The sequence below is a fragment of the Naumovozyma dairenensis genome, chromosome 1 (genome assembly GCF_000227115.2).
Source record: "Naumovozyma dairenensis CBS 421 chromosome 1, complete genome".
In the NCBI taxonomy this organism is placed as follows: domain Eukaryota; kingdom Fungi; phylum Ascomycota; class Saccharomycetes; order Saccharomycetales; family Saccharomycetaceae; genus Naumovozyma; species Naumovozyma dairenensis.
This window is the reverse complement of record NC_016479.1, coordinates 231,255-250,688: the sequence shown is the minus strand read 5'-3', so window position 1 is coordinate 250,688 and position 19,434 is coordinate 231,255. Positions and strand designations below refer to the sequence as shown.

The following is a 19,434-nucleotide window of genomic DNA, read 5'->3' as shown; positions in this document are numbered from 1 at the left end:
TATGCATGTATTTTATGGTAGTGTGTTTTTCACAAAATACCATTTCTATAATGTAGTTTATTTATATATGTATTTATATATTTTATGTGTATCATTACGAATCTTTTAGAGAAAAATAATATAACGTAATATTAACTCTACATACCTTGATTCTCATTCATTATATGTACTTGTCCTCGCCTTATATTTACAGGATTTTTTAAAAAACCACATCTGAAATTACATTAATCGTTCCTTTCGCTTTGCTGTCCATTTAACTCCTTTTGTAATTCTTTCATTAATGGTATCATTTTAGGAGGAGCATCTTGCGGACGTTCCCATTCTTTAGGAAACTTATAAGCATGTCTTCTCTTCTTCCTTAAATTCTTCGCAATAGTATGTCTCGTATCCAAAGGAACATCACTAAAATCATCCTTTGATAAATCTTTTGATTCATTCAATAATCTTTGAAAGATATCATGTAAATATCTAGAATTTTGTGTTGCCTCGGAAAATCTATCTGTAGACATTTTGAAAATATCTGTAATATGATCATACCTTGTCTTTGCCAACAATTTGAATTTATGTAATTGCTTCTCATTCAATGGCAACTCCTTACATTTACAACTTAATACAACTTTCCTTGAATGTGGATGATTTTCTTCACCAATGTATGAAGTATATTTATAAATAATTGGATTCTTAGTAAGGTCAGGTCTTTTATACGGTTGTCTATATTTAACTAATAATGGTAATTCGAAAGCAGTCAATCTATTATAAAATCTTTGTTCACGATATTGTTCCACTAGATCAAGTGATGCTGATGGTAGTTCATCAAACGCATAGGGTCTAAATGCATATTTCCAATCAGATTTGGTTAATGATGATGCTGTGGTATCCTTTTTCGATTCCGGGAGGTTGGTCTCATGATATATGCGCTCTATTTCCCTTTTAGGTGTCTCTGTGAATTCTGAAGTGGTTAATAATGCGTTCAATTCTTCTTTACATGGCTTATAATTATGTGCCAGGCGCCCGACACGTTCTTTATATAATTGTAAGATCCGTTTTGGTGGTAAATTTATCCATTTAGCAGGATTCAGATACAGGGTGGAATCATCAGTTGACGTTGTCAAGGATCGGGACAATATTATGTGATTATTTCGACTCGTTGTCAATTGAGAAGAATAATGAGAATATATCGGCCTTATTCCCCTTATAAAGAGTTGTCTTTGTGGGTACTGCTGGAACATCTTGTATCACAATGAACGTCGAGGCAAAAACAAAAAATGGTTGAATTGCTAAAAAGGTATGTAACAGATATAACAGAACAGCTTCTTCTTAAGTACTAGAGTTGTTTGTTGTTCTTGCTCTATCACAAATCAATAATCCACCTTATCTTCCCTAACTCTTCTAATAAATATATGTATTTTCCAGTTCTTAATGAAGTATATGTTACCCGCAGACGACTAAACTCAAAATTGAAAATGGAAAATGGCAAAGTGAGGAAATAATAATAATAAATATGTAAACAATCATCAAGTAATAGTATACTGACTGATGAGGCTAATAGATGTAAAAAGGGTAGTGAATATAAAGAGTAAACAGGGTTCGTGACTCCCAGGCAACTACAATTACTTGGTTTAGTTTACCATCTATTCCTTTTACCCCGTCTTTCATTTTTTCGTGCATTGCACCGCCTTGCTTTGGGGTTTATCTTCCCTTTCATTTCATTGCTGTTAAAACAGAAACGTCATTTTGACACTTAATCAGCTGGCCTACTGACATAAAATTTCATTCCTATATCAATCCAAAATGCCAAGAGTAGGAAGAAGAGGTAACACTCCGAAGGCTACCCAACAGCGAGACCACCAAGCACAGAAGCAACAGCAGCGGGATGGCAAAGAACCAATACCAGCTGCAGGTGCCGCTGGAGCTGCTAATGCTACAGGGAGCATAGAAACAGATGAAATACCGTCCAAGATACTATTATCCATGTTGAAAACATTAAATCTCTCCTTCGAAAGAGATATTGGAATGTTGAACGGTAAAAATGTTAGATCGGTCCCTGATAGGAAAACATTGGTCGAATTACAAAACCAATTAAATACTTTGAATGAATTGTTTGAGAGGATTGAACAAAACGATGAGGAAACTATTGCTTCCATTAAGAATATACAGAATGATAAAAATAATGAAAAAAAATCTATTACTAATAATAATAATAATATCGAAAAAACGACAACAACGACGGCGGCTACTACTAAAAAAATCAAGCAATTTGATCTACCGAAAGCTCCTAAGGCCCAATTACTAAAAGAACAAGAAAAACAAAAACAAAAACAAATAGAGGAAGAACAACAACGAAAAAGCAATGCAGAATCAGCAGTTAACGATGACGAGGAAGTTATTTATGATAAAGAGAAACCATCCTCAGAAGAACCATTATCATCACTAGTGGAAAAGAAAGAAAAAATAGATACTGCGAATGCTGAAATAACGCCTGATAAAGTCACATTAGAAGAAACAGATAAATTGAAGAAAGAATCGAACATTCCTGATGAGAATCAAGAGGAATTAGAAACTCCAAAATTCATTGACTCAACAACAGAGATCGATGATATAGATAGTACTAAATTGAATGAATTAAACGTTCAACCGGATAGAGTGGAATCCATGACAATTCCAGAATCCCAAAAACGTGCTTTATCACCATCATTATCTGATGAAACTACTCCAGCGGTAAAGAAACTCAAACATAATAACGATCTTGATGACGTGGATAGAATGGAAAATGATCCCTCTGTGAAGAATCCAAAATCAGAGTTCGTTGTGTCACAAACATTGCCTATAGCGGCAGCAGCATTAGGATTATTCAATGAAGAAGGCTTGGAAAGCACAGGTGAAGATTACTTAAAGAAAAAATATAATGTGGCAAGTTATCCAACAAATGATTTAAAGGAATTATTACCAGGTGAATTGCCAGATATGGATTTCTCACATCCGAAACCAGCAAACCAAATTCAATATAATACATTCTTAACCTCTATTGAAAATTTCCTTCGAAATCTTGATGAAAATGATTTGAAATTCATAAAGGAGACATATATCATTCCAAAATCTTTAGAATTAGACAAGACATACGATCCAAACGTTACACCATTTATTATTCCAAGTTTGGGCCCACTGTATACTGAACAATGGTATAAAGAAGATAATAATCAAAATCTCGGTAACATTTCTCCACCTCCAATTAGTGATCCAACAATTATATTACCCCGGAATGACGTGGCGAATTTGAATGATAATCTATTAGAATCTGAAGAAATATCGTGTGGTCCATTGGTTTCAAGATTGTTATCTGCAATATTATCTGAAGGTGAATATAAAAGCGATCTTGATTTCTCCGATGATAGTAATAATAAAAAAATTGCTTTGAAGAAAGAAAATAGTGTAATAGCAGACAATCTATCACCAACAGAAAGCAATAACAATAATAGCGATATGATGATGATGAATGATTCTCATTCCGTAGTGAGCATTCAGACACCCAACACAGACATTAAAGAAGAAGATAATGATGATATGGAAGCAGAACGTTTGAAACATAATCTTATAACTCTTGGTACAACAAGTTCGTTACCAAATGAACGAGATTGGGAAATTAATAGTGTTAACTTAGATTACCCCACTTTTGAAGAACGTTTGAAAAGAGAATTGAAATACGTTGGCATATATATGAATATTCCAAAAGATGAAAATTCCACTACTACTACTAATTCGAATATATCGTCCAGTACGAATGATGAATTGGATTGGATTCATGGTAGAGAAGATGATGAAATTAGTGCAGAGTTAAGAGAATTACAAAATTCATTAAAACAAGTTACTTTGAAAAATCAAAAAAGGAAAGAAGCTTTGAAGCCTATAATAGAGAGACAATTAGCTTGGCAAGAATATGAATCAATTTTAGATGATTTAGCTAAGCAAGTGGATCAAGCCTACATTAAGAGAATTAGAGTACCTAAGAAAAGAAAGAAGCATCATGTGTCTGGTAGTAGTGCTACTGCCAACAGTAGTACAAGCGGAAGTAGTACTGGTGGTACCGCGTCTCAAATTGCCCAGCAAAAAGCTGCTAATTCAAGTTTGAAATCATTATTAGAGAAAAGACAACGATGGATAAATAAAATTGGTCCATTGTTTGATACATATGAAGTTATGAAACGAATCCCCAAAGAAAGCGTCTTTAAAGATATTATGGAACAGGAAGATAATGAAGAAGAAGAGGAAGAAGCTGATGTTTTCGGACAAGATGGAGCTAATAAAGATGATGAATTAGTAGGGACATGAATATTCCCAAATAATTCACCATGCATATGCATAGAAATGAAATGAGAACGATTTAAGACAAGACAAGGAAGTTCATATACACGTAAGTCTTTTGTAACAAAAAATATTAGTCTTTAATCTAATGTAATAATAACAATTCAAAGCGGATCTTTCCTTACTCATATCCGAACTATACTTATGTAATCATGTGACCGATGGTAGCGGCAGCACTCCCCGGTTTCCTTTCTATGTGTATATATAATCTAAAGTATTGGGCGTAATATGTAACATTGAGGGTGGTACCATTGGGGCTTATCAAGACAGATGATATCAGCTGGTGTGCCAGAAGCGCTCTGGTTATCCTCGTCATTATTATTAATAACTTCTTTGTAAAAGATCTCACCTATCAATACAAGGAGGGTTACCCGGTCTTTACCTCGGAAATTCATATTCATTAAAATTGTTATTGCATAAAGGTACGTAGGTTATGTTAGTTCTTCATTATGGTAGATTTTACTTGGAGTGTTGAAGTGATTCAGTTATATCAGATTTGTATTTCGTTTTATATAGACAGAGATATAGTAAACTGCAGATTACAACTAATTCAGTATCATCGTCTGTCCAACACAAACATTGCAAAGATACTCAATACAAATATATAAAGAAAACAGCAAGAATGTCAAGAGCCAAGAGAATTATGAAGGAACTGCAAGCGGTCAAAGATGATCCTACAGCTAAAATCGGATTAGAGTTCGTCAATGAATCAGACATACATCATTTGAAAGGCTCCTTTTTCGGTCCTCCAGGGACACCATATGAAGGTGGACAATTCATAATTGACATTGAAGTACCAATGGAATATCCATTCAAACCACCAAAGATGAAATTCGATACTAAAGTATATCATCCGAATATCTCCTCAGTAACAGGTGCCATTTGTTTAGATATCTTGAAAAATGCTTGGTCTCCAGTGATAACGTTGAAATCTGCTTTAATATCATTGCAAGCCCTTTTACAATCGCCTGAACCTAATGACCCACAAGATGCAGAAGTAGCTCAACATTATCTTAAGGACAGAGCATCATTTGATAAAACCGCCGCATTGTGGACTAAACTATATGCAGGTTCTGGTGCAGCAGGTCCCGGATCCGCTAATGTAGATGAAGCTGAATTATATGGTATCGACGCAGATGCGGTGCAAGAATTCGAATCACAAGGTTTTGAGAAACAAAAAATCGTGGAAATATTGAGAAGACTGGGTATTAAACGTCTGGATCCAAATGATAATGATACTATTAACCGTATTATTGAGGAATTATTGAAATGAGAAACATCCGAACGTTGTCTATGCATATAGCTTTATAGATGAATTAGATGAAAAGTCACATGTCATTCACTCATTCACTATATAGAAATGAATACAAACACCTTCATCTTTGCTAGTTGAAGTCTACATATAGAATATATACCTTCATTCCAATAGTTCTCTAGATATACTAGAGTAACTTGAGGAAATCCTTTTCCTCTTTTTCTTCTCTATGAAATCCAGTTGAGATGTGAATCAGGGAATAATCTGGTTAGCATTCCACAGGATATAGTCTTATATTATATAATACAGCGGCACACAAGTCAATAAATAATCCACACACTAAACATCATAAGGAGTACGTACATTTCCATCCTCTTTATATTTCTTGCTATTTTGTATTTATCACTCTATGAATATAGTTTTTCCAAAAACTCCCATCTAATTCGTCACAGAGGAAATAGTCCGATATCGCGGTTAATATTGCATACGTACCTTTAATATGATACTTAGCTCTCCACTCTACAATATATGAACAAAAGATAGAGCAGACATGAGAATATAAAGAAAACCATCAGACAAATTCAAGACCTGGAGAATAAACAATCTCAAGAAAAGTTATTTGAAGCTCTAAAATACCAAAAAAAACGGTAACTTCCCCTTCAAGAAAAGTAAACAAAAGTGAACAAATGTTTGTTAATCCCTTAAAAACGATCTCCGTCCAAAGATCTCTACAATTATCTACATCGAGATGTTTCCAAACATCTGCTAAAAGATGTCTAACAATCCCTTTCCTTCCAGTATTACCCCAAAAGGCCGGTGGTGTAACAGGATCTCCCAATGATGCTTACATCCCACCCAAAATGAACAAATTTGAAGGATCATACCATTGGTGGCTTGAAAAAGTATTTGCAGTTACTTCATTGCCTTTGGTCACTGTTGCAGCTGTTACCTCTGGTCCATTATCAACCACTTGTGATTCTCTACTTTCTGTGGGACTGTTAGGATATTGTTATATGGAATTCCATTCTTGTATTACTGATTATATTTCAAAAAGAGTTTATGGGAAATATCATAATTATGCCCTGTATTTATTAGGAGCTGGTTCTGTTGTTTCATTGTTTGGTATTTATAAATTAGAAACTGAAAATAATGGTATCACTGGGCTAGTGAAAGGTTGGTGGAAAGGTGAATTAATAGAAGATGTTGAGGCAGAAAAAAAGAAGGTTACAAAGAAATGAAATAAAAAAACAGGTCTCTGAATGAATTACTTTCGTTGTCTTCTTTTATTGAATTCGATATACATTACTGTTACCCATTTTATTTATATTTATATATATTATTTTACTTATTTATTCTTTTTAATTAAACAGATTTATTTATTTTATTGGCGAATGTTGTGCCCCACTACCCCGTTATTCTTAATTCCTATCGTCATTTATATATGAATATTATAGAACTCCACTAGTCAACTACTCCTAAAATGACACATGAATGGCTGTTATTCATGACGTTTTTAATTGTTCGCTACGATAATGTAAACCACTGGTTGGAATTTTGTTAGCATTATCTATTGTTTCATTCCAACAATGTGTCGTCGTCTCTAATAAATGGCATTCGCATATACCTCAATCATATGATTAATGAGCCATATTCTAACTATACTATTAACTTGGCTAATGACCACATATATTTACTTCTGCCTGTATAGGGCTCAGCGAGGATGGAAATATTCAGTTACTCCTACCCTGGAATATTTCGCTGCATCTTAATCAGTTATGTAATTAGTGAGATTACTCTATATGCTCCAATCGCCAAACAACAAAATACCAGCCATTATCAGCCCACTGGGGTTCTGTTTAGGCCTAAGTCAAGGAATGGGGAAAATAATCTACTAAGGTTCATCTGTAATCTGGCATAAAAGTTTGAGTTTCCATTTATGTAAACTCTGTAATAATTCATCTTTAGTAGTCGTCGGAGTATCTTTTCCTAAATTAATTAAGGGCAATTCGTTTGCGTAAACGTCTCTACTATCAAAACACCGAATTATTCTCACCTGCTGTCCAACTGAATCAATCTCCATTTGGAAGAAGTCCTGTAATTGAATCAGATATTCTTCAATGTCATTAGAGCTATCCATTTCGCATTCTTTACGTATAAAATCATAACTAATGTACCTGTACTTCGCACTCAGTGATATAATTGTTAATTTCCTTAATTTATCAATCATCGAAGATGTTAAATCTTCTCTTTTGCTAAATTTGAGATTAGTTAGATCATTTACTGTTCCGAATGCAAAAATTTCTAAGAGTTCCCTAGTGGATTCAAAATCAGAAGATAACCATTCTTGTTTATAATGGTATTTTTGGGGATCTTCTAATGCTTCTTTTAATCCAGCATTCATCCCTAGCTTTACTCTTGGACACACTTTGCACTCCCTGTCTTTCGTAAAGCTAAATCAACCTCAATACCTTTCTGAAATTTGATAAAGTTAAATTAGTTTTTTATTAAAAAATAAATAATAAATAAACAAAAGCATACAAAGAAATAATATTTTTTCAAAAAAGAAGATTAAGGTATCTTCAAAGCAGTGTACCTAATTGGAGTCAAATATTAGATGGCCTATGGTGATTGAGTTGAGAACTTGAATTTGTCCATATCCAATGCTTTAGCACAGCACTCGAAAAAAGATATACCATGCCAAATATCCTATACAATACAAATTCAAGTCTAATATCAAGATTCCAGAGAAATTCGTCAACAAGTCCAGTTACAAATTCTGTTTCTTTAATATCATCATCATCATCATCAACAACATCATTCTTATCAAAAAACAATACCGCCTCGTTAGCTATTGGTTCCAAGTTTCGTTCAAAGTATGAAAAGGATTCAGAAAAATATCTGAAAGAGTTATGCTGTTCGATATATCCCAAATCAACACACAAAAGGATAAATGGCATGAAGTCTAATTTTGAACTACAAATAAATGCCATTTGTGCATTAATATTACAGAATTTTGTTCTAAATTGGTATGGAGTGAAAATACCGACCACTGATGAAACTTTCTTAATTGAAATGTTCAACCTAATTCAAAATTTAATTCAATATGTGACAAGACAAATCAGGGACGATTCAATTGATTTTGAAGCATTACTCGCTGATGATATTCCTGTTATCTTATCAAGGCATATAGAAGCAATAAGGAAAAGCCAATTGAAAACCACCGAAAATATTGATGATTCTTCCACGTTATATAAAGAGTATCGTAAGATAGTATTGTCTGATAGTGATAAATATCCTGAACAGATAACGAATTTCATCAAGAGTTTGATCGAAGGATCTGATTCATCAACCCTACAATCGTCGTTTTTAGATTCTTTATTCAATGAATTGTTATTTGGACGAATACTTGACAGTTTGACTGAACCATACTATGTCCTAAATGGTACAATCAAAATTTGTAATAAATTAATTTCAAAAATGGAAAGTCCTAGCCTCTCAATTAAAGAACCCAAACCAGCATTTATTCAAGAAAGTCGCCGATGGTCTTTCCGATCAGTTAAATCCTATATTGGGCGATTATTGTCAATAATAACAGCGGATTATAAACCTAATAGTAACGGAAATACACCTGTACCGGAGAAGCATAACCTTTATCAAAGATATATAATAAGTTTCTTTGCCATTGATTTATTGAGGTTACCAACTAAGAAACCATTCATGTATTCGATCATTAGAATCATGCAATATGTATTGACAAAATCGACAACTGTACAGGGTATAACAAATAATATATTCATGAATTCGTTGAAGAAATCTTCCATTTTAGCCGTTGATCTGATTAAATTATTGCGGCATACATTGTTCCCCACAGATTCCCTTATGGGACCACGAAGAATCATCCCAACAACAGAAGAACAACTGAAACCAATGAGAGAGGAAGCAGTAGTGAAAATGATGAGAGTTTCTAGGTTATATAAAATCGATTTTTTTCTTGGATTGACTCAAAATGACATAGTTGCAGTTGTGGATGGTTGTTCCTTCGAGAAAAAGAAACAGAATAAGTTATTGATTATGCAAATAATGGAATGTGCTATAGCACATTTCACGAGACCGATGGAGAACAATGCGTAAGTATGTACGTATCTGTAGTATATATTCCTTGTTTAATTACAGACAATTAGTAACGAACACATTACTATCTCCTCTGACCAGCTTACTGTTTATTTGTTTATGGTTCTGCATAGACTGATTTGTTTGTTTGTAATTAATGGCACCGCAATTTTATATAAATGAGACGCGATTTAAGTCAAAGCCTTTTAAAAGCAGATGAGATCTATTTTACAGAAATAGTCGCCATCTAATGATAAACAACTTTAACCGTCCCATATCTCTCTCAATCGAATAAACTAGGTATAGGGAATATTTACATGATTGAAACTCATTCCGCTGTCATCGAATATTTTGGTATTATAAGAAAATTCACAGCATATAATACATAGCATCGAGTAAATTGGGAAATCCACCATTGGCTTCACCAAAAAAGAAACAACCGCCGATGTCAAAATATCCAGGAGAAGACTCGGATATCCCTCAACGAATACTAGATACATTAGGTAACCAACCATTAAATCATTTAGTACCGAAAGATGGGCTTGCATCACTAATATCAGCTCCATTATCTATAAAATTGCCACCCACAAACGATCCATTCGTAAATGAACCATTTGCTAAGAACTTAGAAACTATAAATGATTTTAATTTGAAAGAAGGTATTGAAGATGATACAGAAATAATCTTCAAGAGGTTGGATTGCTTGCCATCCTCTGGGAGTCCCAAACCCAATTCAGTTCAACTTATTACAAACAACTTATCACCATTAGCCACGAAGTGCTTACAAGAAACAAATCCAAATATTATCATTGAGAAGCAACGAACTTCTACGAAACAACAAGTACAGAAAACCTTCATGCATGAAAAGAAACATAAGATAGATACGGAGAAAGCATTAGGATTGACTACCAATGATCAATCTCCTCTAAAGAAACAGAAAATGAAGACAGGTACAGGTGTACCTATGAATCAATTGTCTCTTGGACAGCAATACATTAAGGATCTCGTAACTGTTTTGGAATGTATTGGATTTCATAATCTAGAAAGTGAAAGGGGGAATTTGGAGTATTGGATTAGTATAGATGATGGTAATCACATTTTGACTGAAAATATACTTCATAAATTGCAAATCACGTTGAAAAATATTATGTCGGTTCATCAGATCTGGGACAAACTTGAAATCTCCTGGCTCCAGTTCTTATTGAATATATTGACAGATAATATTGAAAAAGCAAAGGGCTATTTGCAGACTGAGAAAATGGGTACCTCTCTTCTTAAGATATCACATCTATCTGCTTACTGTATTTTCCAAATATTTCTTTTCAATAAAGAGGATAAAAAATTACATCTAGAACGATATCTTTTAGAACCAATAAACTTCATTTCAGAAGCTTTCGAATTATTAAAGCTTGCTGTTGAAAAAAATGATAAGTCTTTTGATAAGGACCAACTCTCCTATTTAGATCAATCAATCTCCTTATTACCATCATACGTTGAAAAGAGACCATATATGGATGAGAATTTAGTTACCAAACTAATTTACATATTTACAGATACGATAATGAACGATGAATTTGAATTCGTTAATAACCTTTCACTTCATAATATATGGAAATCCATTAAGACAAAAAGTTGTAACCTATTAATTACATTATTTCTAAAAATTCCCAGTCAAAGAGAATTTATTCTTCAAGAATTATTGACTCATACAGATAGAATGCCGCAAAAGAGAATACAGCGGAAATTAACTAAAGTTGCAAATGACACTTATATTACCGATTTTACGAGGACTATAATAGGGATTCTTGAAAGTATAAATTGCTTTGATTATGCAATGAAAATGGCAGATTGGGATGAAGAATCAATAAGGTTACTTGAGCAGATTAATATGAAACAACTACAAACAGTACATTCTTATGTTGAGCATATTAATAGCACTATATTGAAGCAATTTTTAGAAAATACTACTAAATATAGACACGTATTGAATGATTATGTTCAGGATCTTCTCAATTTGATTCCTTTACCTGAGTGGTCCGTTACTGAAGTTTTGCTCAGTTCAATGACGAAGAAATTACTCCTTATTTTCGATCCCACTACGACGAAGAACGCGAATACAGAAGCTATATGCCTTCAGACAATTGGTAACATCGGCTCAGTAATATTCAACATAAAGTCATCAACAAACCCATCAGAATGCGATAACTTAATCAAGATATTCAACTATCCCGAGAAGTTACCCCAGTTATTAGAGAAATTCCAAGACTGTCTGGAATATATTAAATTTTCATCAGATAAACCATCTGCATTCCCTTATTTCTGGAATTTAGAACTAATAACATTATTAAAATTAAGAGAGTTCAACAAAGATTCAGAAGTAGATGATGATAGGAACAATAAGGTTACCCAACTACTTTCCGAGCAAATATTAAAGCTTAGTGAACCAATTAATATCAATACGACAAATAAGACTTGGTCAGAAGTCAAGTTAGAATACTATTCAATATTGCATACTTTCGATTTATTGAATCTTTATGAACCTTACTTAAAACTGATTTTATCATTCCTTGGAAAAGACAGGATAAAATTAAGATCGACAGCAATTAAATGTCTTTCTATGCTAGCAAATAAAGATCCAGTCATTTTACAAAGTGATTCTGTAAAAGAGACAATACAGCAACGTCTGAATGATTCGTCTGCTTCTGTCAAGGATGCTATTCTTGATTTAGTCAGTATCAAATCATCATACTTACAATTTTACAGACAAATAAATGCTAATTTTGCAGATGAAAGTATTTCTGTAAGAAGACACGTCCTAAGGATTAATGAAAAAATTTATGATGAAACGACAGATGTGCAAGCCAAAATATTTGTAGCTTCTAGAATTCTTCTCAGAATCGAAGATGAAGAAGATATTATCATTGATATGGCTAAAGACATTTTGTTAAATAGATGGATACTTTCCATCAACGCATTAGAAACAAACCAAGAAAGTCAAGCTACATTATGTAATGAAGTAATCTTGATCATTTCCGGCGTCATCTCACTAAATGCAAAATGTTCCCAATTAATTGACTGGTTCTTAAATTTTTATTTACTGAACGAAACCATGCATACTCCTCCAATATTTTCCAGAATTATCAATACCTTAAACCTTTTAGCAGATTACTTAGTTCAAGGGACAGTTGAATTACAATTAGGTCTAGAATCTGAAAACCATGCTGTTTTGAAACGTAGAGAGGAATACCTCGCATTACTAACTAAATTTTCCGATAGTACGACTACATTTATTACCAAGAATCACCTTATATCCTTATACCCATATTTAGTATCTGATGAGAAAAGCGATTTACAATATTATATTCTTCGTATCTTTAAGAATGCGTTTCAAAAATCAGATCATTTTAAACCTAAGTTCCTATTTGATCTAGAGACCACTTTATTGAGTAGATTACCCAAAATGAACGTGAAAGAGATTGAAGAAGCAATGCCATTGATTTGGCAAGTTTGTTCACAAAGACAAGAATACGATAGAGCTTCTAAAGCGTGTTCTTCATGCTTCGTTCATTTGAATCCATATATTACAATGGCCAACAAGGAACCTTCAAAGATATTAGCTGATGGGAAATTACAAAGATTAATATACTTAACTGCTGGATTTGCTAGATTTTGCCCAATCAAACGATCACAAGGTAAAGTTATGTATGTTTCAGAAAATGAATCGATATATGAGTACGTCACAAAGTGCTTATTAGTGTTGTCAAAACCAGAAATAACACACATAATTAGAAGAATAGCAATCAAGAATTTGACAAAATTGTGTGGTAGTTATCCAAAGTTATTCAACTCTAAACATGTTTTAAACCTGTTAGATAAAGAATTTAATAGTGCTCATTTAGATATCAAGTTGGTCATTTTAGAAAGCTTTTATGATTTTTTTGTTCTGGAGGAGAAAAAATCAGTCAGAAAGGCTGGTGTAAATGGTACGTTATCTTCCGAGCTTTCATTGAAGCAGAGTATTTCAATGGAGAAGAAATCAGAGTTTGTTAATGACGGAGTTTGTTCAGCATTAGTGTCAAGGTTCTTAAAGAATATATTAGATATCTGTACTGGATCTAATATAAAGAGTTCGTTAGTAGCAGTTCGACTATTAGAATTGATTTTACAGTACGGATATACAAATCCATCACATGCTATACCAATAATTATAGCTTTAGTTTCCTCAAATAATCAATACATGAGTCATATATCTATTAAAATTCTCAAGGATTTATTCGAAAAATACGAGACTATGGTGTTTAGTGGAATGTCCAAAGGGGTTCAACAAGCAATTGTTTATTCTCGGGTGTTGATGGGTGATGATCTTTACAAGAACGATTTATTTCTACGGAAACTAGGTACTATCGTGGGAATAGGGAAAAAATATGGCCCGAAATTCATTAAGACAATAAAGAAGGTCATGATGAGTCTCCTAAATGGTATCGTCGGAGTCGAAATTGATAATGACACAAAAGATTCGATCTGTTTTATGACTTCAAACATTGCGAACTTGCAATTTAATTCCCAATTTGATTTAATTTCCCTTTTGAAACCAATGGACGTTGTAGCTGAACAAATGAAAGAAAATATTCAAGATTGGTTAGCTACGAATGAACATGTAGAATCGATACCCCAAGAAGTTAAAAATTCGATGATTATTCAGTCATCCTTAATTGAAGTAAAGAATTATATGTTTGCTTTATACAATATTAAGGTTGAGTTGTTAGAATTGGATGTTACAGATGAATCAGAACTCAAAAATAGGCCTGTCCTCGTTAATAAAACATATACTGCATCAGTCTTATCGAGACTGGAAAAGATAATTCAAAGCGAAGATATTCTTTCGCAATATATAAATTTCTAAGAAGGATCGGTATAGCACGTTTATCCATTACTCTTTTACGTAAAAGTTGCTAGTTTGTGTATTCTTTTTTGGTAATTTATAAGTACTTAAATGCATTTTTAAAATACTATTTTTTGTGTATTGTCCTTTTCTTTAAATTTGAATTTTATATAGTTCATTAGTGTCTAAAGAGGAAAAAAACCAGAGGTGTGTATCGAATATACTGAATATGATCCATTCATGACGGCATTAAGTAGATAAATACATTCATTAATAAACTAGCAAATTTTTATTCTTGAAGTTTACTTTTCTTGGGTGTTATTTCAAAATTGCTATTGTGATGAGCATAGCTATTGTTATCAAGATCAGGAACAAGCCGTTTAAAAGGTATTATACTTTGTGAGGTTGCTTTCTTCGGTTTTATAAGAGAAATTTCGTCAGGTACTGTTGCAGTAGTTGACGAAGCCTTTTCATGTGTCTTTGGTCTCGTCATCAGACGGGAGAGGCATACCTTTTGATATTTAGTACTTTTTATTGAAGAGATCATGGGATCCATTTTGGGAATAACACTACCGGGTTCAGGTTTTCTTTGTATTTTTTTGCAGCTAATATACTTTTTTCTGATGAAGCAGTGTTTACTTGCAATTTATTAATAGGTGACGTCGGAAAGGAGTTCAGCTTTGACATATTCGCTTCCTTCTTTTTCCTGCCCTCAGTTTTGTTTGTATGTTCAAGTTTCTGAGATTGTGGTTCTTCCAATTTTGGTGCAGCAAATTCTGAAATATCAAATGTTGGGGGCACTTTAGGAGGAGCTGCAATTGGTGTATCCATTTTAATAGTTTCAGAGTTGGAATTTCCTGGCTTACTAGCAACTGTGGGTATTGATGAAAAGTCTTCGCCATATTTAGCTTTCTCAACTAATTCACTCATAGAAGCATCTTCGTTAGGCAATGATGATAAAGTAAAAGGAATTTTTACTTTCCTTACTGGAACGGCGATTTGGCCTAGTAGTTCTGGATGATAACTAAATGGACGAGGGTTTTTAATTTGTTGCTTCCATCTTTTCTTTTCCTTTGGTGATGCTTTCACGACATACGGTTTCCGAAGAGGTTCAGCCACAATTGCGAACCTTATAGAAGGATTTAAGGTTACTATAATGGAACCGCCACATTGACCTTCTCTCAAAGCCCTTCTATGTGCTCTGACTGTATCAATATCCATAGCATCTTCATCTTCATCAGACGAGCTATGATATTCTGGGTAAAGTAGGGTTCGATCGATTTTAGAATAAATTTTGTTCCAGTTTCTGAATGGGTTAATTTTTTTCCCTTTTCCACCTTTTTGAATTCCAGTTAATCCATTGCTTCTTCTTTTCATTGAATGAAATTTTTCTAACATCGATTCTATACATTCTTTTGTTTGAGCTCTTTTCCTTGTCATTTCATCGTCGTCCGTTGGATCATTAATCTTCGTAACCTTCTGTAAGATCGTTGGCCACATAATCATATCTAATTTTTCGTTAATTAAAGTCAATCTTTCAGCTTCATTTTCACTTTGTATGATATCTTGGTCAATCATTCTATTTTCGTGTCTCAACATTCTTTTATGGAAATTGGTATATAATGAATCAGGAAGAACATCATTTATATTTTCCTCTGAAGCTCTCTTCGGTATATTAATTGTATGTTTTTCGATCGTTAAGATCATTTGTGTAATCTTCTTCTTCGTTTCTACAGCGGTTATTAAACTTGCGGATTTCTTTCCCCTCCTTTGCTTTTGTTCTTTCCCTTCAAGTCTCTGCTGGTGTAACAATGGATCTGCTTCTTCTCTGTCCACTGTGGGTTCTGATGATTCTTCTGACATGGACACTCGTTGCTGTAATCGTGATTTTTTAATGATTTTTTTGTGATTCATGCCAGTAACATGCTGGAGCAAACTTAGTTTCCTTGTTGGATTGATTTCAAATTCATCGGAATCGAAGTCAAACAAATCATCGATAGAATCATCATTTTTACCGGTATTCTTAAATGATCTCAATGACCTTGATCTTGATACTCTTTGAGGTTCTTTTCTATTCGTTTCTATTATTATTCCCTCTCTTCCTTCTTCTTCTGCCAACGCCATGGATAATTGTAGATTTATTATTGTTTCTATAATGAGGATAAAATTTCCCTTCCAATATAATGGTTTATATGCCTTCTCTTGAAGTTCTGTTCTTCTTTCCAGTTTCTTTGTTTATTTTGATGATGATGGATTTCTTGATTTTACAAATTTCATATTGAAGCGATTCGTACTACTTACGTTACGAATACTTATTTAGTTACTTTAAAGGTTTTGATTTGAACATAAGTGAATGGTTTTATTTCCTTATAAGAGGTTTTATCATGGGCAATTGATTAGAATAGTATCGCATAAGTGAGATTCTCTTCAGGTGATCATTGTTTCCTTTTATCTCGAAGTTAAGTGAGGCTAATTGTTGAATTGGCAATCGATATATAATCATGTTTTCTCGAAACCGTTCCAAGAATAATAATAATAACAAGAAAAGAGATGAAGAGAAAGAAGAAAGATCTGAAATGTTTGCTGATATTGAGAAAGGCATCCCTGTGAATAATATTGAGATACAGAATGATGGAAAGGTACGAGTTTATTGGCGGTACATTGTGATACTTTTCACTATGTGGCTTCTGTTGATACATTATTATGAAAGTATAGTAGTGAAAAGAGCAATGCGTAAATGTCAATGGTCTCGTTGGGAAACGTGGTCTAAAGGTACAGTGAGTCATAAAGTTGCATTGTTTGCCGATCCACAAATTATGGATGCTCATTCTTACCCTGGTAGACCTGTCATCGTGAATTATCTCACAAGAGTGATGCTGGATCATTATCATGAAAGGAATTGGAAATATGTACACTATTATTTGGATCCAGATACCAATTTTTTTCTAGGTGACTTATTTGATGGTGGAAGGTATTGGGATGATGATTATTGGCTAAAGGAATACACAAGATTCAACAAGATCTTCCCTAAGAAACAATCGAGGATGACTGTTATGTCACTACCCGGGAATCATGATATCGGCTTCGGCGATACTGTCATCGAATCTAGTTTAGAAAGATTTACTACATATTTTGGAGATCCATCAGCATATGTCGACGTCGGGAATCATACTTTTGTCCTTGTTGACACGATCTCTCTATCAGATAAACTAAATAGTAACGTATCAGAAGTTCCTAAAAAGTTCCTTAATGAATTTGCTATGGGTTCTCATCCAATGACTAAAATTCTTTTAACGCATGTCCCGTTATGGAGAAACGCAAACCAACAGAAGTGTGGATCATTAAGAGAGTCCAAGAAAGCTTTCCCGATTCAGAAAGGTGATCAATATCAAACAGTTATTGATTTAGAATTATCACAAGAAGTTTTATCTAAGATTCAACCAAGTTTACTATTTTCAGGTGACGATCATGATTATTGTCAAATACAGCATTCATATACAGCGAATGGCATGACAAAACATGCAGAGGAGATTACAGTGAAATCATGTGCAATGAATATGGGTATAAGTAGGCCAGCTATACAATTACTTTCATTGTACAATCCGAATCGAAAATCTGGCAATGATACATACCAAACGGAAATGTGTTATTTACCTGATCCATATAAACCAATCAAGATGTATTTGTTGATGACGATTGTATCATTGAGTATATTTGGATATATCATGATATTACCAAGATCTTTCAATAAGAGAATTGCAACAAAAATAGGTAAGATTAGTGATTACAACTTAAACACAAAAAATCTAAATCCCACAGAGGTATATATGGTAGATGAGCATCCTTCAAAGGTTTCATGTATATTGAACCTTTCCATATTATCGTTGATGGTGCTAATATTATTTTACTATTATTATGTTGTTATTTAAATAATGTTATAACCGCCGTAAGCGATTAATAAGATATTCTGATGACAGTATATATATAAAATATCTATTAAAATAATGTAAATACGAGAACAAAAGAATATCGTGACGGTCTATGAACTGGTGGGAAAAGGTAACATTGCAAGTGAAATTTATTGTTCAATTGACTTTTTTTTTTTGAAACATTTTTCCATTTTTAGCAAAAAAACCTTATATCATGTCACTTTTATTTATAGTCTATGGATGGAATCAATGGAAAAGGAAAAACCTATGTATAATTCGTTTCTTTTGAATACAATAGAAAAGAGCGGATTCTCATAAATTTATGTCCTATGTTCTTGTTGGTAGAGATTCTTTTTTATAGAAGGGATTACCTTGTCATTGATCTGTGGAGGAGGTTCCAGGAATCCAGGTGATGCTTTAGACTTTGAAACAACACCAAATATAGACCAAAAAAGATGCATAATCAAGTAACTTCATTTAAGAATTTCTACTTTTGGTTAATCAGTTTCATAGCATTGCTATTCTCATACCTTATAATAACACACCGCTATCATGGCCTGTCATTAACATATCTGGATCAAGTGTCAAATAACTTTCAGGAAAGATCGTACGAAGTATCACATAAATTTGATCATGAAAGAAGACGAAATTTATATAAGAGGGCTAAATTGTCGAGTAATACCTACAATGATAATCTAATGAATGAAGATGATGATAATGGTGATACAGCGTTCGGAGGTATTCAAAGAGAAAATGCTACCCTCTTAATGTTGGTTCGCAATTGGGAACTTAACGCTGCATTAGAATCGATGAGATCTTTAGAAGATCGATTTAACCATAAGTACCATTACGATTGGACATTCCTCAATGATGTTCCATTTACTGATGAATTCATGGAA

At 33.4% G+C, this 19,434-nt stretch overlaps 10 protein-coding genes across 10 annotated transcripts in view; 7 read left to right on the top strand and 3 right to left on the bottom strand.

The window, feature by feature from the left end:
- Positions 1-224: 224 nt before the first annotated feature.
- On the bottom strand, positions 225-1,229 carry RSM24 (mitochondrial 37S ribosomal protein mS35; the record flags this gene model as incomplete). Its single annotated transcript, XM_003667471.1, has 1 exon — positions 225-1,229. The coding sequence occupies one exon, from the start codon at positions 1,227-1,229 to the stop codon at positions 225-227; it is 1,005 nt and encodes a 334-aa protein (XP_003667519.1).
- Positions 1,230-1,791: 562 nt separating this feature from the next.
- Positions 1,792-4,326, top strand: NGG1 (histone acetyltransferase NGG1; the record flags this gene model as incomplete). The annotated part of the gene is made up of 1 exon (XM_003667470.1): positions 1,792-4,326. The coding sequence occupies one exon, from the start codon at positions 1,792-1,794 to the stop codon at positions 4,324-4,326; it is 2,535 nt and encodes an 844-aa protein (XP_003667518.1).
- A 655-nt stretch (positions 4,327-4,981) lies between these two features.
- Positions 4,982-5,632, top strand: UBC1 (E2 ubiquitin-conjugating protein UBC1; the record flags this gene model as incomplete). The annotated part of the gene is made up of 1 exon (XM_003667469.1): positions 4,982-5,632. One exon carries the CDS (start codon positions 4,982-4,984, stop codon positions 5,630-5,632), a length of 651 nt encoding a protein of 216 aa, XP_003667517.1.
- A 668-nt stretch (positions 5,633-6,300) lies between these two features.
- Positions 6,301-6,852, top strand: SDH4 (succinate dehydrogenase membrane anchor subunit SDH4; the record flags this gene model as incomplete). Its single annotated transcript, XM_003667468.1, has 1 exon — positions 6,301-6,852. One exon carries the CDS (start codon positions 6,301-6,303, stop codon positions 6,850-6,852), a length of 552 nt encoding a protein of 183 aa, XP_003667516.1.
- A 653-nt stretch (positions 6,853-7,505) lies between these two features.
- On the bottom strand, positions 7,506-8,015 carry CSN9 (Csn9p; the record flags this gene model as incomplete). Its single annotated transcript, XM_003667467.1, has 1 exon — positions 7,506-8,015. The coding sequence occupies one exon, from the start codon at positions 8,013-8,015 to the stop codon at positions 7,506-7,508; it is 510 nt and encodes a 169-aa protein (XP_003667515.1).
- A 293-nt stretch (positions 8,016-8,308) lies between these two features.
- On the top strand, positions 8,309-9,745 carry NVJ3 (Nvj3p; the record flags this gene model as incomplete). Its single annotated transcript, XM_003667466.1, has 1 exon — positions 8,309-9,745. One exon carries the CDS (start codon positions 8,309-8,311, stop codon positions 9,743-9,745), a length of 1,437 nt encoding a protein of 478 aa, XP_003667514.1.
- A 424-nt stretch (positions 9,746-10,169) lies between these two features.
- SCC2 (cohesin-loading factor complex subunit SCC2) lies at positions 10,170-14,627 on the top strand (the record flags this gene model as incomplete). Its single annotated transcript, XM_003667465.1, has 1 exon — positions 10,170-14,627. One exon carries the CDS (start codon positions 10,170-10,172, stop codon positions 14,625-14,627), a length of 4,458 nt encoding a protein of 1,485 aa, XP_003667513.1.
- Positions 14,628-15,149: 522 nt separating this feature from the next.
- Positions 15,150-16,730, bottom strand: SAS4 (Sas4p; the record flags this gene model as incomplete). The annotated part of the gene is made up of 1 exon (XM_003667464.1): positions 15,150-16,730. The coding sequence occupies one exon, from the start codon at positions 16,728-16,730 to the stop codon at positions 15,150-15,152; it is 1,581 nt and encodes a 526-aa protein (XP_003667512.1).
- Positions 16,731-17,107: 377 nt separating this feature from the next.
- CDC1 (putative lipid phosphatase CDC1) lies at positions 17,108-18,535 on the top strand (the record flags this gene model as incomplete). The annotated part of the gene is made up of 1 exon (XM_003667463.1): positions 17,108-18,535. The coding sequence occupies one exon, from the start codon at positions 17,108-17,110 to the stop codon at positions 18,533-18,535; it is 1,428 nt and encodes a 475-aa protein (XP_003667511.1).
- Positions 18,536-18,990: 455 nt separating this feature from the next.
- KTR2 (mannosyltransferase KTR2) overlaps positions 18,991-19,434 on the top strand; it is a gene marked incomplete at both ends in the record, with an annotated part of 1,101 nt that continues 657 nt past the window's right edge. Inside the window, one exon of the mRNA XM_003667462.1 lies at positions 18,991-19,434. This exon is cut by the window's right edge and continues 657 nt beyond it. Within this exon, the coding sequence (XP_003667510.1) occupies positions 18,991-19,434 (444 nt within the window).